Raw genomic sequence first — 17719 nt, 5'->3', positions numbered from 1 at the left:
CCAACAGCACAAAACAGCTTGTTCTCCAAATCTCAAGTTTGATCTAAATTAAAAGCAGCAAAGACTTTGGCGTTAACCGACCTGTCAAAACGCATTAAAAATGAATGCCTCCCAGGCCTGCCTGGTGCAGGCTCCCTACCTGCACTGCATGCCCTTTGATTACCTGCCATGCAAGACCCAGCTGATAAACGTGTCCCCAAGGAGGGCTCTCCAGCTCCAAAGCAGCCTCTTGCCGGCTGCAATTGTAGCTTCCCCTGCAATAACCCCAAATTTAGCCCTTTCTAGAAGATTTATTTATATTTAAATCAAGCCGGAGCTTCTCAGCCACATGATTCCCCAATAAATGCAGAGCGCTGGATTAGTTCTGGTTCACTGGGGTGCTGGGGCTGCCTCCTGCTCTGCCAGCTCCTCTCTGAGGGGCTGGAAGGGATCACAGCAGACCTCACCTCTTGCCAGGCACCGGTGAGGCTCCCCCCTTGCTCCTGAGCATCTACTGACCTGTGCTGGGAAATTGCATTAAGGGATGCTGGGTGCAAGTGCTGTCATCGCCCACATCCCTCTAAGCATTAAGAGCTTTGGAAATGAGGGGTGGAAAATAAAAGTAATCCATCAATCGCATCTCTTGGGCCCTGCAGTTTTTGCAGCCTATTTAATGGGAAGAGCTGTAATTTTGCTGAGAGGCTGAGCTCTCTAGTGGAGGATGCTCCAGCTGAGACTGATGCTCCAGGAGAGAAAACCTGGAGTTTCCCCTCTCCGTCCTTGCTAAGCTGTCTTTTCCTTTGGGGATTTCACAGCCCTGCTGCTCCAAAGGCAGGATTAGGGATTTACATACAGGTGTGACAGCAGGCGGACTGAAGACCCCCAGCTCCAGATGGAGCCACAGGGGCTCAGTCCTCCACAGCTCCCCAGTGCTTCCAGCTCTGCCAGCCCACATGCACAAACAGGGTGGCACACCAAACCTGTGACCCCCTTTCCTGGTCTAAAAAGGCTACATTTTCAAGGCACATTGAAACAAAGCAAGATAAAAAGCAGGACAGCGAGGAAGAGAAGCAGCCAGTGTTTCTCCAACTAGCCCCAACTTGGTTTGTCAGAGGGCTTGTCTTGTTCAGAACCCTGGGAGAAACAGTCACCTCAGAGTTAACTTGCGACAGGTCTGAGCTCACCCTGCTCATCTCAGACACAAGAAAACAGTATGGACTTTAAAGAAAAATAATGCAAATCAGTGCTAGACAGGGGGAGTATTTCTGCATCGAGCAGCCCATTTCTAGAAGGAAATCTTGTCGAGAGCTTCCCCTTACAACCTTCACAACAAAGAGCAGCACCCAAAACCAGCACAGGTTTCCAGCAAGACACTGCTGTCCCTCAAGACAGATCCCACCAAGCACCCCCTCAGAGGCATGGCAGGAGCACAGCAGCTACCGCTGGCTCAGGCCTTCTGCTGAGCTGGGGCTTCTGTGCCACATCACATCACCGCAGAGCTGAAGCACTCGAGTGGAGGGCAAGGGGGTGTGCCAGCCCTGGCTGCAAAAAAAGCACCCACAGCAATAAAGTGGCCATTTGGTTGCCTGCCCCTAACTATCTGCTGCAGCTGGAGAGCACCCAAAGCATCCTTGGCCACTGGCAGCGTTATGGGATAGAGAGACCTCAGCACATTTAGCAGCCTTGAGATGTCTTAAGCATCTGAAGTGCCGTTAGGGGTCTGTGCCCAGACATCATGTGCCTCTCCAGGCATTCAGATAATGCTAATGGGATATAAATATCTAATAGCTCAGAAAATGCTTTTGTAGAAGGCTCCACAACAGACCTTAGCTCCATTCTCCCCAGGTCTGGGCATCCAAGCAGAAGAGCCTACCTTAGCACCTAGAAATCACTTTCTCTTCTAAGCCCCTCTGTAACAGCCACCCATGTCTGCTTTGCCAAAGAAAAACAGACTGATTTAGATAATTTAGTATTTACCTGGTTCTTGGAAGTGCTCTTCATTTGACAGGGTTCTGGATAAGATGAGGATAAGTGCTTCTTTAAATTGATCAAAGTGGACCTGTGGGGGAAAAAAAGGAAGAAAGGAAGAAATCAACTGGTGCAGAAAATTAAATATCATGCTAATAATGCATCAGGAAGACAGGCAGCAATGCAAAGCACTCAGCCCACCACACTGAGACAAGAGCATGCCTGAATCTGCCAACCACCTCAGCAAGGGACAAGAGTGCACCTCAGACTTGGGGCCTGGGGAAATGACACACAAAGACACAAACAGCATCTCTGAGCATGTGGAAAAAATGATTGCTATCATAGAATGAGTCAAAGCCACTGCTTTAATGCATTGGTCGGGTTTTTCTTACAAGCAAGACAATGAAATAATATATCCACAGGACCAGGGAGCATCTCTATTGCTTGGGATGACCTGGCCAGGGCCAGTGGCTCCTACAGCGAGATACCAGTCCTGACCTGGGATGAGCTATTCAGCTGTGGAAATACTCCACTCCCCTAATAAAGCTTCAGAAACCACTTTTTTGAAGTGGATGGCAGTGTCCTTTCCCGGGCAGCCCCAGCCTGGCGCTCCAGCCTGCTGCGGCTCCAAAGGGGCTGGAATAGAAATACCATGTGTGGAGCAAGGCTATGGGAAACATGAGCAGGGATGAGCCTACCACTGGGGCTTCCCCCCCCTCCTTTCCCATCTGTGTCTTCCTAGAAAGCCTCCTGCCTCACCACTATGAGCAGTTGCAAAGGGGCTACAGAATCCTCCACAGCTGCGCTGGGGAATGTCAGCAATTCCAGCCGTGGGGGACAGGAACCCAGGGACAGCTGGGGAAGCTATTTGACATGGGTCAGTGGCAAGACAAAGCTGGCTGCTATGATTCCTTTTGGCTAAATAAATCTTGGAGAGAATTTTTACACTGAACAAGAGACTTCACTTAAAGAACCCACCAAGGTTGCCCTTGCTGGCAAAGCTGTTGCTGCGAATCCAGCTTGAGGAGCAGTCAGAGAGAATTCTAATGTTGTGGGGGAGCACATCTCCCAGGCAGGCAGGGGATGACAGCGGACCTGGGGGCTCAGCCATGGGTCCCCATGCAGGGGAGCACCTCACACTGCAGCACATGTGCTGCAAATCATCTCTGTGGTTCAAAATGCACGCTCCCCAGGTAATTAAACAGTTAGAAATATATTCAGCAAAGAAACTTGTCAAGGATGCCTTCATCTGAATACTAACTGCGGTCATTCACTTCCAAACACTGGTGTACTTCAAAAGGACATTTTACAGAGATAGGAGAATTTGTCCGATTCAAAAAACTTGACATTTAGACTAAATGAGCATGAATAAAAGATGAGGGTGTTCGAATAACAGGTCCCTCCGCTGGGATCTCCTCAGGAACAGGGACAACAATCACAGGGATAGACACAGCTGGTCCTCAGATGAGTGCTGGCGCTGGGTTTGAATGGGACCTCATGGCAGTAAGAAAATAAGGAATCACTTGCATCACTTGTGCGAACACACTGTACGAGTACAACCACCTGTGCAGGTGCAGACAGCACCACTGACATGTAACCTGCTCTGCTTAACAAGCCCCATAACTCGTGTTTGCCAAGAAGCAGTAAAGGGGAGGAAGGCAGGAGGGGGGCTGAGCCCTCACTGCCACAGCTGCACGCAGGACAGATGGCTCCGGCACTGAGGCCATGGAGCAATTTTACCATGACCACAATGTCCAGAGGAGCCTGTGGAAGATTAGGCTGCAGGGCAGGAGGTGGCCAACCTCCAGTCCCCCTGCCCATGCCAGTGCCTTGGTCAGCTACACAGCAGGATTTAAAATGCAAATCAGCAGCAGAGAGATCCAACAGCAGGCACCTGAACAGGCTCAGAGGGTCCCACAGCATCTTCTGAGCAGCAGTGCCCAACTCTGAAGACACAGCCCAAGGTAGCAGAGGGGGTTATTTTCCTTTAGGAAAGTTTCTGGCTTATCCCAACACCAGATGACCAGGTTAGGTGTGTGTGGCGCACATCCGAGGTCAGATGCTGCATGTGTGTACACAGAGCGCTTAGGGAAACACAACTGTTTAAATCAGAGCTGTGCTCAAGTACAAGCCAGGCAAGGCAGCCTGCCTGACAGCAAAGCCACAAACACTACAATGACTCCTATTTTAAAAAAAGCCTCATATGCTTGATGCCAGCACACCTCCAGCACCCGTGTGCTGGCAGAGAGTCACACTCCTGCCTGGAGAGCCCATGTCAGGGAGGGTATGGGCACCCTGCAAGGGCAAGGGGCACTTCCAGGGATGTGACAGCCCACAGGGGCAGGCACAAGTAACAGCAACAACCTTTGGGCTTTGCTTAGAGAATATTCCCAGCACAGGGCAGGTGTAACAGCCCTGGGGAGGAGAGCACTACCTGCAGCAGCACTGCACAAAGCACCATCCACTTACGGAAAACAGCCTCAGACACTCAAACCAACCCAAAAACTTGACAAACACAGGACAGAATGCACATACCAGCAAAAACACTGTTGCAGCGTTTGAAGTTTAATAGTATTTTCAATATGCTGGACTAGATTTGGACAAGATTCCAACTTGTGCATCTGTTCACAAGGACCTTGAACAGCAGGCCTGATCCAATCCAGCCCGAATGCAACAGAGCTTGGGAGGCAATGACATGGAACATGTTTGTGCCAACTCAGAGCCATGGATCAGGGACAGGACACAGATACTGGCAAACCCCACAGTGAGACCAGGGTTCTGCACAGTGCTGCAGGCACATTAAGTCCCCAGAGAGGAGACTTGTCCCCAAGAACAAGTAAATCAGAATCAAGACTAATACACCAACACAGGCATAGCAAGCTCAGGCCGGCTTCCTCACAGTAATCGGAGACCAGCCAAGCTGCCAGCTACTGAGCAACCCCAGCATCTTTGAGATACCTCGACGCCAGCTTTAAAGCAAGTTTCCTATGAAGCTGTGATTTATTAGCACTAAAAAGAGAGTGTGCATGTGTCAAGCTACCTGCTGCTTCTCACTATTTGTCCCTGGAATGCAAAGCAGCAGTCTGCAACCCCAGACTCTGGGGCAAACCAGCATTGGTGTCTTCTTCAAGCTCCCTCTCCTTGATCTTCAAGCAAAGTCCTTTTCCCAGAGCCCTGTCCGGGCTTGCAAACCCCTTCTAGCAGCAGCAAATGCATGGTTGCAGAGGGAAACGTCAGGTGGAGAAGAAACAGGAACAGGGCAATCTCACAATGCCAGTCTCCTGCCTGGCATGCAAAAAGATGCTGCATGTTAGGGGGGCAGCAGAACAGCTGGCTCAGAGGGAGTATATTTGCAAGAGGTCACCAGCCAAAGCATCGAAAGGAGCTTACAAGCAAAGCAAAGCCCCATGCCACAATGTCCTTGCTGCAGGCTTGTTAATGCAACAGCACCAGGGCAGGGTGAAACCTGAACTCCCTGTCCCTGCTTGAGAACGGTCCTTGTGCAGGGTCTGGAGGTGCCCGACTCGCCCCATCCTTGCAAAGCACATCACCACGGTCATCCTGCAGCCCACGAGCACTGTCCCCAAGACACCACTCTGCATTAGCTAATTAATGGGCAAAACCTCTCGGAGGCCAGATGAGAAGGACATGCCTGTGCATATCCTCTCAGTCCTGCAGTAAAGTGTAAGGGGCCAGAGGAAACAGCCTCCCCAAAAAATCTTAGGAATTGCTGTGACTGCATCGCCTCCACGTGCAACTGCATGGGGAAAGCAGTCCTGGGATGGTTTGGCTCTGCTGCGAGTCAGGGCAGGATCTGCACACCCCCGCCACAGCTCAGAAATAGCGTGTACCCACTAATCCCCACAGCATCGCACCGAGTGTGCCGGGGATGCAGCCCATCCAGCCCCTCACCAGGATGCTGGCTCAGCTCCCGGTCCAACCGAGCAGCCCCACCACGGAGCATTCATCCCCAGAGCAGAGCCACCGGCACAAAAGCAAGCACGTGGCCCCACCGAGTTGCCCCTCAGCAGACAAAACCGTCCCTCCGCTGCCCCCCCTTCCCAGTGCCCTCCTGTAAAACCCAGCCTCTGGAAGTGAAGGCAAACAAAGGCTGCTCCCACCACACAGAGGGACCATCTGCGGCAAGGAGCTGGCAGGGCAGGTGCACGGAGCCTGCACTCAGGGAGCAACATGTTTGCTGCTATTCTCCTGATGAGCTCCCTAGGAAACCCAGAGGATTCGATAGCTATTAAATCAGGCTCGCGCTTAGACATGGGCCATTGCTGCTGCTAACGAGCACAAATGCCAGAGAGATGGGAGGAAGCACAGGAGATGGATTCTTCTGACATGATTCAATTCACAGGCTGTAAACGAGAACCATTCCCAAGACAAAGCAGGGCAACGAAATAAAAATGCTCCTCAGGATGTCTTGTGCCATGGGACAGGTCACAGGGATGGAGCTGGGCAAGCATGACCAGCACTTGGGATGCTTTAGCAGGAGCTTTTTGGTGCCACTGGGCTGAGCATTTACAGCATTTAACCTTGCTTTCCTCCCACTCTGAGCAGGCTACAGGGATGGGCACTGCTGTTTTAGCCCTGACCAGGCATGACAACCACATCCTTACTGCCCTTCCTTCACCTCTAGCCCACTATCCTGCAAGCAGCAAAGCCAGAGAACAGCATCCGAGCAGTGGAAGCTCAGGATGTCCAAGCAGCACAGAAAGTCTCCAGCGCACAAGCGAGTGCCACACTGCAACTTCAGAGGTCAGAAACCCCTATCTGGATTCATCTGCTCTCCAGCACTCTCACTCTCAGCAGAAGAGCTACTGCTCAAGGACAGGCAAGGAAGAGGAGGCTTTGTTCATTAAAGGAGTTGTTTTGTGAAAGCTGCAGTTTGATAGGAAACTGGAGCTGGGATGGCTGCTTAGCTTATGTCTATCGAGAGCCCCAATTGCCTGCTCTGCGTTTTCTGATATTAGTAAGCAGTGATGGGATTTCAGGATGATTTTGAGAGAAGCATCCAACACTCTCTGAGCAGAGTGTGCCAGCAAAGAGATAATGCACGAACACAAGGACATCCATGCTGAACATGGAGATTCCCCCAAGGGCAAGCAGCTTCCTCTCAACAACCTGGCATTTAACTCTATAAAGGTATAACCACAACTGAAAAAGTCACTTTGGAAAGCATGGTGTGCTCACTGGCCACAGCTCCCCTCCTCAGGCTGGTGGGATGCTGCAGCCCTGCAGAAGGAGCCATTGGTCCCCCAAACCCCGCACCAGGTACCACAGACAAAGGTGGCTCAGCCAGCGACTGCCGGTGTTGGACAATAGCCTCTTCTTCTGAGAAATGTGCATGACTGCATGCGGCTCCACCAGTTTAACCACAGCTTAAGTCAAGGTAAATCACAGGCTCAAGTCCTGGCTATACCTCCCCAGCCCTGCAGTTTGTGCAAGCACCCGGTGAGCTGGTTTGGGGAGATGACCTAGGCCAGAAGCAGCACTAACCACTGCCGGGGGCACACACACAATGTTAACAAGCATGTGCTGGGCCCAGCACCAGTGTGAAGGCAGCAGGGACCCAGCACTCAGCCTGGGACACTGGGACAACACACCATGCATCAGCACAATGCCAGCATGCAAGGCTAAACATACAGTGGTTGTTTCTGAGAGTGCAGACTACCTCCAGTCAGGGAAGACACATCAGTGAGCAGTTTCCTTCCCTTTTATCACTAATCCCCCCCTCGGAAGCTGCCCTGTGCCCACCCTGCTGAACAGACCAACAGACACTGCCAGTCCTGCAGCCCCAGAGCCTCAGAGGTGCTGGACATTCACAGGTTACAGATGTTCTGCCTCTTTCCATCACCCTCCCATGCACACAGGAGCAGCTGCCTGCCACTGCCTTGCTCCCAGGCCCCCCATTGTCCCCCACCATCACCCCAGACTTACCCTGCCTAGGAGGTTGTCTTGGAGGAGGGTCTGCTGCAGCGCTGGGGCTACCTCCTCCAGGTGCAGCACATGGCAGAGGTCAGTGAGCTCCTCCTGCCCCAGGGACCCTGTGCCTGTGCTGTCAAAGCTGTCAAAGAGCTCCTTGAGGCGAGCTTCATACTGGTCCTGCTCAGCTTCATCCATCCCATAGCCTGCCACACTCACCTGCAGGGAGAGATGGGGCCAGTTAACATCAATTACGGTGCCCACAGCAGTCTAAAATCCCCAAGGGCTGGTACAGGGACAGCCCAAGAACCTGTTTGTTCACAGCAAGTGAACCTAGTGCTCTACCACTGCTACAGTCTCTTCCATCCCACCAGGTGAAGGCAGGAGTTGCACAGCAGAGAGACCACGGGGACAAGCCTGCAGAGCCACCCCACACTGTCTCAATTAGTGTCTCAGCTAGAGCAGCTGAGGAGCTGCAGGGGAAAATTGCTCCCTTGAGCCCTTCTGGTTCCCAGGTGTCACAGGTGATGCTTTGCCCACCTTAGCGAGAAGAGAAACAATCCCAGCAGCCACAGCTCACCAGTGGCAGGGAGAAAAGTGTGGGGCTCTCTGCGTGCAGAGGGGAGGGCAAGACACCCCAACTACTGCCTCTGCCCTCATCCCAAACACTTCAAGCAAGCCAGCCACCATATGCACCTCCCTCCATGAACACAAAACACATCCTCGTGCCAAATATGCTCATTTTGATGCTGGCCTGACTTCAGGGAGCCCCAACACACTGTCAGCCCTGTTGATGCCAGTGTGCAGCATCTCTGCTTTCCTCCACAACCCCAGCGTGGCCCCGCTGCATCACTGCCCAGTCCCATGGCACTGCTCTGCTTCAGGCACTTCACATCAAACCCTGTCTGAAAGCAGAGAGCTGTTTGACAGGGGACACTGCTAGGACGGCAGCAAACCCAGCCCCAGAACAGAGCTGAGCGCAGCACAGAGGCAGCTGAAACATACCTGGTCTCCTGCACCAGCAAACAAAGCCAAGGTGGTTTCCTTACCACTTGCCCAAGAGCTTCACCCTCTCCTCCAAGTCAACAATTTCTCATCTCTCTCATCCCATTGCTAACCAGAGCATCATAGCCCCAGGAACTGTTCTGGCAGGGAACAGGGAAGGATATTTCCTGTCTGAAATGAAGGATTCAGCTGGCATCCCATTACCCAGCCTGGCTGCCTGGCTCAATGCAGCAGCAGCATAGCCCAGTGCCATGACACAGCTCTAGCATGCACAGCCACCGCAGCAGACATGCACAGGCACTGCAGCCATCATCGACAGGGCATACCAAGTGGCAATAGGCATTGCAGGGACCCAGTGCCCCAAGGATAGCCCGAGATGTTCAGCCAGCCTCAGACCATCAGGCAAGAGCCAGCCAGGCCTCTGCGTGAGCTTTGTTCTGCCAATGCTGCTGCCGGTCACCTCATCCAGATTTCCCAAAGATGAAGCCCTATCCAAACCCCCTCGATGTCCAGCCCTGCCACCTCCCACTATCCGTCTTAGCATTGCAGGGTGCCTGCAGCTGCCTGTGTCACTGACAGTGCTCACGGACATCCCGGAACAACTGAAGCTGCCCCAACTGCAAGGTGCAGCCTGATTTCACGCCCTGTCCACTACTGCAGCCTCGAGGAACACTGATCTTCTAGAACATCATGAGCCATCACATCAGCTCACACAAGCACACCATGGCAGGGAGGCAATTAGAAAAGCCTGTCCAATGTGGCTGGATAAGTGGGAAACATCCAGGGTAGCACTGCAGCAGCTGTGTCCTTGATTTTGCCGGCCACAGGAGTAGATGACAGTGCAGAGCAGCACCAGACTCCCGTGCCTGCTGAGGGATGCAGGGCTGGTGCCAAGCAGCATGCAGGGTTCACAGGACAGAAATAGCCCAGCCTGGCTGTCCTTCCTCCCTTGCCAACATGGGCAAGGATGGCAGCATCACAGAACATCTCAAGAGAGTGGACACAATCCCACCCCCATCCCCACATTGCCCCACCTGAGCCCCAAACCCTTGGTGTCCCCTGGTTTATAGCCCTGCCCCAGATGCCACTTGAGCTGCTTTAGCAAAGCACCCAAGCACTGTGGGAAGAGGTGAAGATACAAATGCATTTGCATTCAGCTCAGGGCACAGAGGAGTTGTTGGCACCCAAAACCTCAAGTGCTTGCTAGCAGAAGGAAGGCAACAAACTACTTTCTGTTCTCAAGCCAGCAACCCCATTTCCCACCCACACCCGTGGCTCAGCACACATGGGGCTCCATAGTGTTGCTGGGTACCAGCACCGGGAGAGCTCTGCCCAATCCAGAGCTCACAGCTGATCCTGCAGCAAAGGTGAAACCGACCCATGGAGCTTCCCAGGCATTTATGAGTTACTTCAAAGTCAGCCACCTCCTGCCCACCAGAGACCTCTCTCACCAGTACCTGACCCTACTATCACACTACCAGAACCAGTTCCCCCAGTCAGACAGCACAAAGAGCCTAAATGCCACCTCCCAATATGTCCCCAAGCACCCATGCTGCTGGAACATTGGGATCACCCTGTCTCAGAGCCATACCATCAAGCAGCCCCCAAAACCTACCCTAGATGAGTCCAGATGGGCTGAAGGACCCTGGGACCCCATAAAAGAAAAATACAATCCCCAAAAGAGAAGAGCATCAGGTGCATAGCCCCTGCCTGGGGCAGGGCTGCGCTACCGCCCCGGTGAGGTTTTTGGCCCCGCCAGCCTCACATATCCCCATGGCGAGGGATGGTCGGAGCTCCACACAAGCTCAGTGAGACCCAGCCACCCTCGCGCAGCCCGGGGAGGGGATTCCATACCTTCAACATAACAAGCATCAGAAATAAAGAATGACAACGCTCTTCGCCTACCTGCAGTCAGTCAACAATGGCAAGCTGCTGGCAGCAAGGCGATCCCGCACGCATCCTGCACAACCTCCATCTTAGGAAGCCGGCTCCAGCAGGCAGCCGGCTGCACAAGGTGACCCAAGATGCCTACTCCCAGCTGAATTATTCAGCAGCGCTTTGAGGGGGGGTGAAAGAAAAGCCCAACCCTCCTACCTGATGATCTCACAGGCTGCCTGGCATCACCCAGCAGTCAAAATAATGAGGTCAGCGGCATCAGAGCCCCAGCTCACAGCCACCCTCTGCACCCGCGCACTGGAGCTGCCCTGCAGGGTAGGGGATGGGAGACTGGCAATGGAGAAAGGGCTGGGGGGGAGGGGAGGAGGAGCACAAGAGGCACACAAAGCCCGAATTAAACCCCAGCCTTTCATCTCCACTGCAGATGGGCCAGCAGCTGAGATGCAGAAGGGCAGCGCACACCAGGCAGGATAATAGGGGTGGGCAGCAGCTGAGTGGGGGCTCCCTGGTCTCCACATAGGGCATCACTTTGTTCAGATTTATAGCTGCCCTTCTGTGCCATGTTAAGTCTCCCCAAATGACCGGCTTGAGCAGACAGCACAGGAAGGTGCGGGTTTAGGAGAACTACTTGGAGTCCTTACCACATTATTGTTTATTCCTGTTCTCCCTACAAGTCCCTAAAAGCATAGTGGTCAGGGATGATGAAACGAAGTTTTCACCAGCATTTCTTTTCCTTCCTTCCTTCCTTTAAATCCACCCCCTCCTGAGAGCCAGATAACCTTCACAGCACACAATGTGGGGGCCTGATACAACTGAATTTGCAGCTAAATTTAACTCGGTATAGGCATAAGCAGGAATTACCACTTGGCATATTAAATTCCTGGAATCAGTACCAAGCTCGAAGCTTCAGCTTCTGACCGATGAAGACACAGACTGCCTGGTCAATCTATGGCACCAACAAGTAAAAACACCACAATTAGCACAATGTCTTTTTTTTTTTTGGTGCAAAACAGTATTAATGCAAACAGCATTCATGCAAGCTGCTCAATGGCACAAGCTGGGGATTTTAGGGATGCTCTGCCCAAATGCCTTCATGGGCTGCCATCACCAACTGCCCCTCTCCAGGGCTATGGGCTACCCTGCCTCCATCCCAACCAGCCCTCCACAGAAGGCAGTGGCCTGGAGCAAGTAGTCTCCTTCAAGAGACAGCATGGAAAATGCTGCTTTGCTCCTACTTACTTGATTGCCTCAACTCAAATGAGGGCATGGCAAGTAGATGCAGGTAAGTGTCCAACAGAGCAGCATCATGTGGCCACCTTCAAAACACGAACACCCACTCCCCGAGATGTAACTATCTGGTGGCATCCACCCCATGCTGAAGAGCAAGGCCAGGTGTGACCACGTTAAAAGCAACTTGCCTTTCTCCCTGCACTTGAGCCAACAAGGATGATGTGAACGCAACTGGCAAAAAAACAACAGGACCCCAATTTTTAATGGCAGAATTTATGACAAGATGTCCATCAGCCACCAAAATCGGACCCTAAAGCCCCTGATGGAAACTCAGAGCTAAGGTTGTCTCATCTAACTCATTATCTCTTTCCCCTAATGAACCATCTCATCCATGGCAGCTGCAGCAATTCACTCAGTACACATCCAACCCCCCCCCCCCCACTGCCTCTGTCAAGGTGATTTCTGAGCTCAGCCCACCCTGCAACACCCATCCACAAAGGGTCACACCAAGAAAGCAAGGAGAAGGGAAAAACAAAACCCAAAAGGGCAATGAAGCACCCAAGTATCAGTAAATCACTTGACAGCACACCCGACTCTTCAAGGGTCACCACTGAAGTCAAACTTTACAGCTGGCGGTTCCTCCTCCCCATTGAGCATAGCCATAATTTTTTGGCACTGGCTGCTTTGCACCTCAATGCCACCTCTCACCGTGCTCCCAAAACACACGCAAACCCTCCAAAGTTGGCAGAGAAAGGAGATTCTGTTAACCAAGCTCCACTCCAGATTAGCAAAGCAGTGATAGCTTATAAAGCACTATCGATTTATGTAAAGAGCTTCAAAAGAAGGCAGTGTTTTGAATATTCACACCACCCTGGTATTTGCATTGTAATAGGGCCTTTCAATCAGCAGCATTCCCCTCCATAAAGAAAAACAATGCGCCCATCTGGTTTGGTTTTCAAACCCGGCTGCAGTAACTGGGGGAGCCTGCGTTCCATAAAGCCCAAGGTAGAGGCACAAAGCCGATAATTTCAGAAGTAAACAAAGCGAGCTGTCAATTTAACCAGTGGTACCTCGCACACCAGGAAGTCAGTGATACAGTAATTCCTGTGGAGCTCAGCCCCGTGCTGGCTCCGGTAAACCCAGTCCATGCTGAATCACGGCGGCAATGCCCATCATACTACAGGGACCGGGCCTTTGCCATAATCCCCGTTTTGGTGAGCATATGGGAAAGACGGGCAGGATAAACACACACACCCCCCCAAACTGACACCCGCTTGTGCGGCAAACCCCGGGTGCACCCTGCTCTGGGGGCTGACCCCCCCAGGCTGCGGGTTTGGGTTTCATAGCCTCAACCCCATCCTTACCCGGATGCGCCAGAGGTGATGGGGCCCACGGTTTGCGGCCAGACAGCAGATGCTGTCTGCCGCCTTGGTGACAGCGGGGACTTCGCCTACGACAAAACAACTGCTATTACAAATTCCTCCAGCCTCAGCCTGCTGCTTTTCAAACCTGAAGAGAACTGGGCCAGAACCGGCTCCCATTCCCAGCATTTTGGGGCGTTCAGAGCACCCAAATACCACTAAATCATTTGACAGCACACTCAGCTCTTCAAGGGTGGCCATCAAAGCCAGCTGTCCGGGGACGACGGTGCACCGCGAGATAGGGTTCTGCCACCGGTGCTGCTGCCACTACCGGGGCCACGATGATTTTGCCGTGGCTCCCCCACTCCTCAAAACCCCATCACCACATCGCACCCTCTGACTACGGGACCCCCCTCCCTTCCGCAGCACCCCCCAACTGTCCCCTCGCACCCACCTTACCGGGTCTCCCCGGGCCGGGGCCCCGCACACACGGCTGGAAGGGGCGGGCTGCGCCCCAGCACCGCCCGCGGAGGAGGGACCGGCGGCTGCCAGAGCCTCACATCCCCCCCGCCCCAGCTCCGGAGTTCAGCGCACCCCTGTACCGCGGTGCTCCGGTATGTCCCCACCCCCGACGGCGCGGCGCCGTTCCCCTCCCGGGCTCACTCGGCGCAGCTGCCGGCTCGGCGGAGCGTTGCGAAGAGAGCGGAACAGAACAGAATGGAAAAGAGGCGGCGCCGCGTTCAAATGCAGCGGCGCTTATTGGGTCCCGGAGTAGGGGCGGCCCTGGAGCGGGAGCGACCGGCAGCCTTTGTGCAGCGGGGTCCCGCAGGCACCACCCGCTCTCGCCCTGTGGCCGGCACCGGCAGCGCCCCGCGCAGCTGCCAACGGCTGCGTGGGGTCCGCCCCGTGTCTCGCACCGCCGTGGTCCCCGCCCCGTGTCTCGCACCGCCGTGGTCCCCGCTGTCCTTCCCCCCTGGGTGGCATCACGTTAGTTCTGACCATCTCGCACCCCAGGGGGCATCATCCCGGCTCCCCACTGTTCTGCACCCCTCGGGACATGGCCCTACAGCCCTTCATTACATAAAAAAACCAAACAATGGCGCATCTGGGCTGCCCCATGTCTGAAGGTCATGGCATGATGTCACCCCACTGTCCCCTGCCTGGGAGACATGGCACCCTGGATCCCTGCCATCCCAGGGCCTGCAGAGTTGGCATCCCCCATGGGTGTCCTTGTGTCACCATGCTGCACCTCATGGCACCCAGTCCTGTCACTCACTCCAGCACCCATGGTGTCTCAGCACACAAACCCACCTGTGTCTTCCACTTGCTTTGGGGAAAGAGATCACCCTCTGCCCCATAAGCCATTCCATAGGGGGTGAGGGTCCAGGGCACTGACGCACCTCCCATGGGCACCTCAAAATTCAAACCCTTATTTAAACCTCAGCAGCCACCATTAGAGCCACCAGCCGCTCACACTCCTCAGCGCCAGCAGCACAGGCTGAGTGGCAGGAAGCCAAATGTCGTGGAGGGTTATGGCTTGTGGATTCTCCGATGGCTAACAAGGAGTTACACACACACACACACACACACACACTAACACTGCAATCTACTCTCACACAATTGCATGAGCTTATTTTGCTCATTTTGCAAAAATGCCAGGGAATGTAACAACTTTGAAGCCTTCTTCCCTTTTCTAAGACATCTCTGAAGTTGGTCTGCAGGTTCAAGTGTTTATGGGGGAGGAGCAAGGGGAACACAAAAGCCTCGCAGCCATATACATGCACACATTGCAGGTTGCATAAGCCTTCGATAGGAAACCAAACTAAAAACTCCACGAGGCCCTGCAGTGGAGATGTGAGCTGGTTTGCCACACAGCCCCACTGGCTATGGGGACACCATATGTGAGCTAAAAACCATGATAAGACATTAGCCTGCTGCAGCAGGGATAATTCTGCTGCCCCAGTGTCCACACATCACTGCCAGCTGCCCCCATGCCAATGCCATGGCCATGGGACATGGCAGCACCAAACACGTCCCCCAAAGCCCTGTCCAGGGATGGGGCCATGTCACAACAGGCAACGAAAAAGGTGACTTTACAGGGAAGGGGGCCTTTGGCAAGAGGCTTTGCTGGACAGATGTTGCCTGCCATGAGCGTTGCGCTGGGAGAGGGCTTTTTGTTTTGGTCTTTAACATTTGCCATTTTTCTCCAACTCTTTCTTCTGCTCTGACACTTGCTGAGGGTTTTCCTTTCTTTTGTTTCTCTCTCTCTTTCCACATTTGCTTTTTCAGCCCCAGTTCAAATAGTTTTCCACCATGTATTATGCCGAAGTTGAAACCATCTGGTGCTTTGTTTTGTTGCAAGCCCAGCGAGTGCCAGGACCTTTATGCTCCTCACCCTCCTCCTTGCCGCGACAGGGCCGGTAGCTCACTAATCCAAGCAACAGCCCCCCAAAATCTCCGCTATCACTCAACAAAGCAACTTGCCACACATTTGCATGTGTGCAGCCAGATGGGAGGTGGGGACAGGCAGCACGCTCAGTGTCCCTGTGTCCCCAGACAGCCTACAGGGATGTACAGACCGCCGGCTTGGCAGCGCTGGGCTGTATCATCACAGTGCAAATTCCTGACTCATTTCTAGGACCGGCTGCTAGCAAAGGCATCCTGATTTTATCCCCCCTCCCCCCCCCCTTTTCCCACAGGAGGAAAGCATGTTTCAAGGAGCCGTGGAGCCCTGCCAGACATGGACCCCAACAGCCTGTTTTTGGAGCCCATTTCCAGTGAGCAGCTGTGTCTGAAGGTGGCATTTGCAGCAGGAGCCTTCCAAGCAAGCCTGGCGGAAGGAAACCTCTCCTTGTCCCACCACCACATGCAACACACGCCACAAAAAAAAACATGGGGCATGTCAGACAACCCAGGACTGTTGGACATGAGCTCCCTCCAGCAGCCCGGATGGACTCAGCGCTGCAGCTAGGCTCGAGGGCTGGCACGGAGCCACCTGAAAACGGGGTCAGCAGCCATGGGTCTGGCACAAGCAGTGGGTGACCCCTTCTTGAGGCCCTATAGAAGCACTCTCCCTGCATGGCTCTCGCTGCCCCGTCACTCTTCCCTCCCCGTTTCCCCTGCACAATGGGGCGCTTTGTTCTCCTGGGAGAGGAAAGGTCCGACTGTGCCCGGGGAGCTGGGGAGTGCTGAGAGCTGCTCCAGCCTTCCGAGGATCTCCTTCGGCTGTGCCGTGACGGGAGAGACACACTTCAGCCCGCGCCCTGCCCTGCCAGGGAAAGCAGGGCCATAAACCAGCAAAAACATTAGCAAAAAAAAAAAAAAAGAAAAGGAATAGCTGTGAAATCATCAGCAAAAATGAACAAAGTGGGCATGTAGGAAAAGACGCCGTAGGAAAATCCAGCCGGAAACCTCCCCCTCTCACAGCTGGTGCGGGGAGAAGTTTGGAAGGAAACAAGCCCAAACTTTGCTGGTTTTGCATAGAACAATGGCGAGCCGTGCGGTGTCGCGCCCCCTCGGCTGCGGCTCATTGCTGCCATCGCATGTCCAGCCCCCGCTGTACAAGCCGCATTTCCCTCACCACGCTCGGGACTGAGCCAGCGCAGCCTCTCGCTTGGAGGAGTTTCCCTCCAGCCCGGGAGATCCTCATGTTTGACACGTTCGCTGTGCTGGTTCCTTATGGCACGAAGTGTTTGCGCCATCCCGGTGCACGCACGGCATCTGCCATAATCCTGTGCTGATCCCCTTCAGCTCTTGCAGCCCAATAAAGACCCTGCAGGCAGTTTAGGCAGCACCCTGCCCATCCCTACGGGCAGCAATGTCCATTTCTTCTGTCCTCTTCATGGCAACGCGCTGCTGCAGCCCAGCTGCACCCACATCACCCACCAGAGGCGAGGGAAAATACAGGGTGGAAGCAAAAAGCTCTCATGTATAAAACCAGCCAGATGTGCTGGTTGCTTCCACTTGTCCTCCTGCTCTGCTGGAGAATGCACTGCCTGGACACAGGTCACGCAGATGGGGGCATCGCCTGTGTCACCAAACCAGCCAGCACGGCCCACAACCAAACGTGCCCTTGCACGTCATGCTGAAGCAGGACCTGGGGTGCAGCTCTTGCCAGTCCTGAGGCATCAGTGCTGGGGAGTTAAGGGGTAGAGCTATTAACCCTCTCCCACTGCCCCATGTGATGCTCCTGGGCACGGTTTCTATGGTCCTGTCCCAGGAGCAGCAGCCAGATCACAACAGTATCCCCATCCCCCAAGTATCCCGAAGCATCCCTGAGGCAGTGGGCAAATTAGAACATTTTTCAGTAGTTTTTATTACTTACAACAGTAATTTCAGTGCCATAGCAG

At 53.8% G+C, this 17719-nt stretch overlaps 1 protein-coding gene across 9 annotated transcripts in view; it reads right to left on the bottom strand.

Moving 5' to 3' along the window:
- NIN (ninein) overlaps positions 1–13938 on the bottom strand; it is a 62924-nt gene extending 48986 nt beyond the window's left edge. For 6 of the 9 annotated variants that reach the window (XM_057408443.1, XM_057408451.1, XM_057408447.1 and 3 more), the window contains exons 1-3: positions 10789–10928; positions 7894–8097; positions 1957–2038 (exon numbers count right to left, since the gene is read on the bottom strand). In XM_057408443.1, coding sequence (XP_057264426.1) covers positions 1957–2038; positions 7894–8076 — 265 coding nt within the window. In that variant the 5' untranslated portion in view covers positions 8077–8097; positions 10789–10928. Of the gene's footprint in view, positions 1–1956; positions 2039–7893; positions 8098–10788; positions 10929–10977; positions 11109–13373; positions 13460–13829 lie in introns of those variants that run through there. The other 3 variants (XM_057408444.1, XM_057408445.1, XM_057408446.1) reach the window with 3 other exon arrangements.
- Positions 13939–17719: the final 3781 nt, after the last annotated feature.

The sequence above is a fragment of the Pezoporus wallicus genome, unplaced genomic scaffold (genome assembly GCF_028554395.1).
Source record: "Pezoporus wallicus isolate ANWC-B61680 ecotype Strahan unplaced genomic scaffold, APGP_CSIRO_Pwel_v1 contig_13350, whole genome shotgun sequence".
Classification (NCBI taxonomy): domain Eukaryota; kingdom Metazoa; phylum Chordata; class Aves; order Psittaciformes; family Psittacidae; genus Pezoporus; species Pezoporus wallicus.
This window is presented reverse-complemented; position numbering and strand designations above follow the sequence as displayed.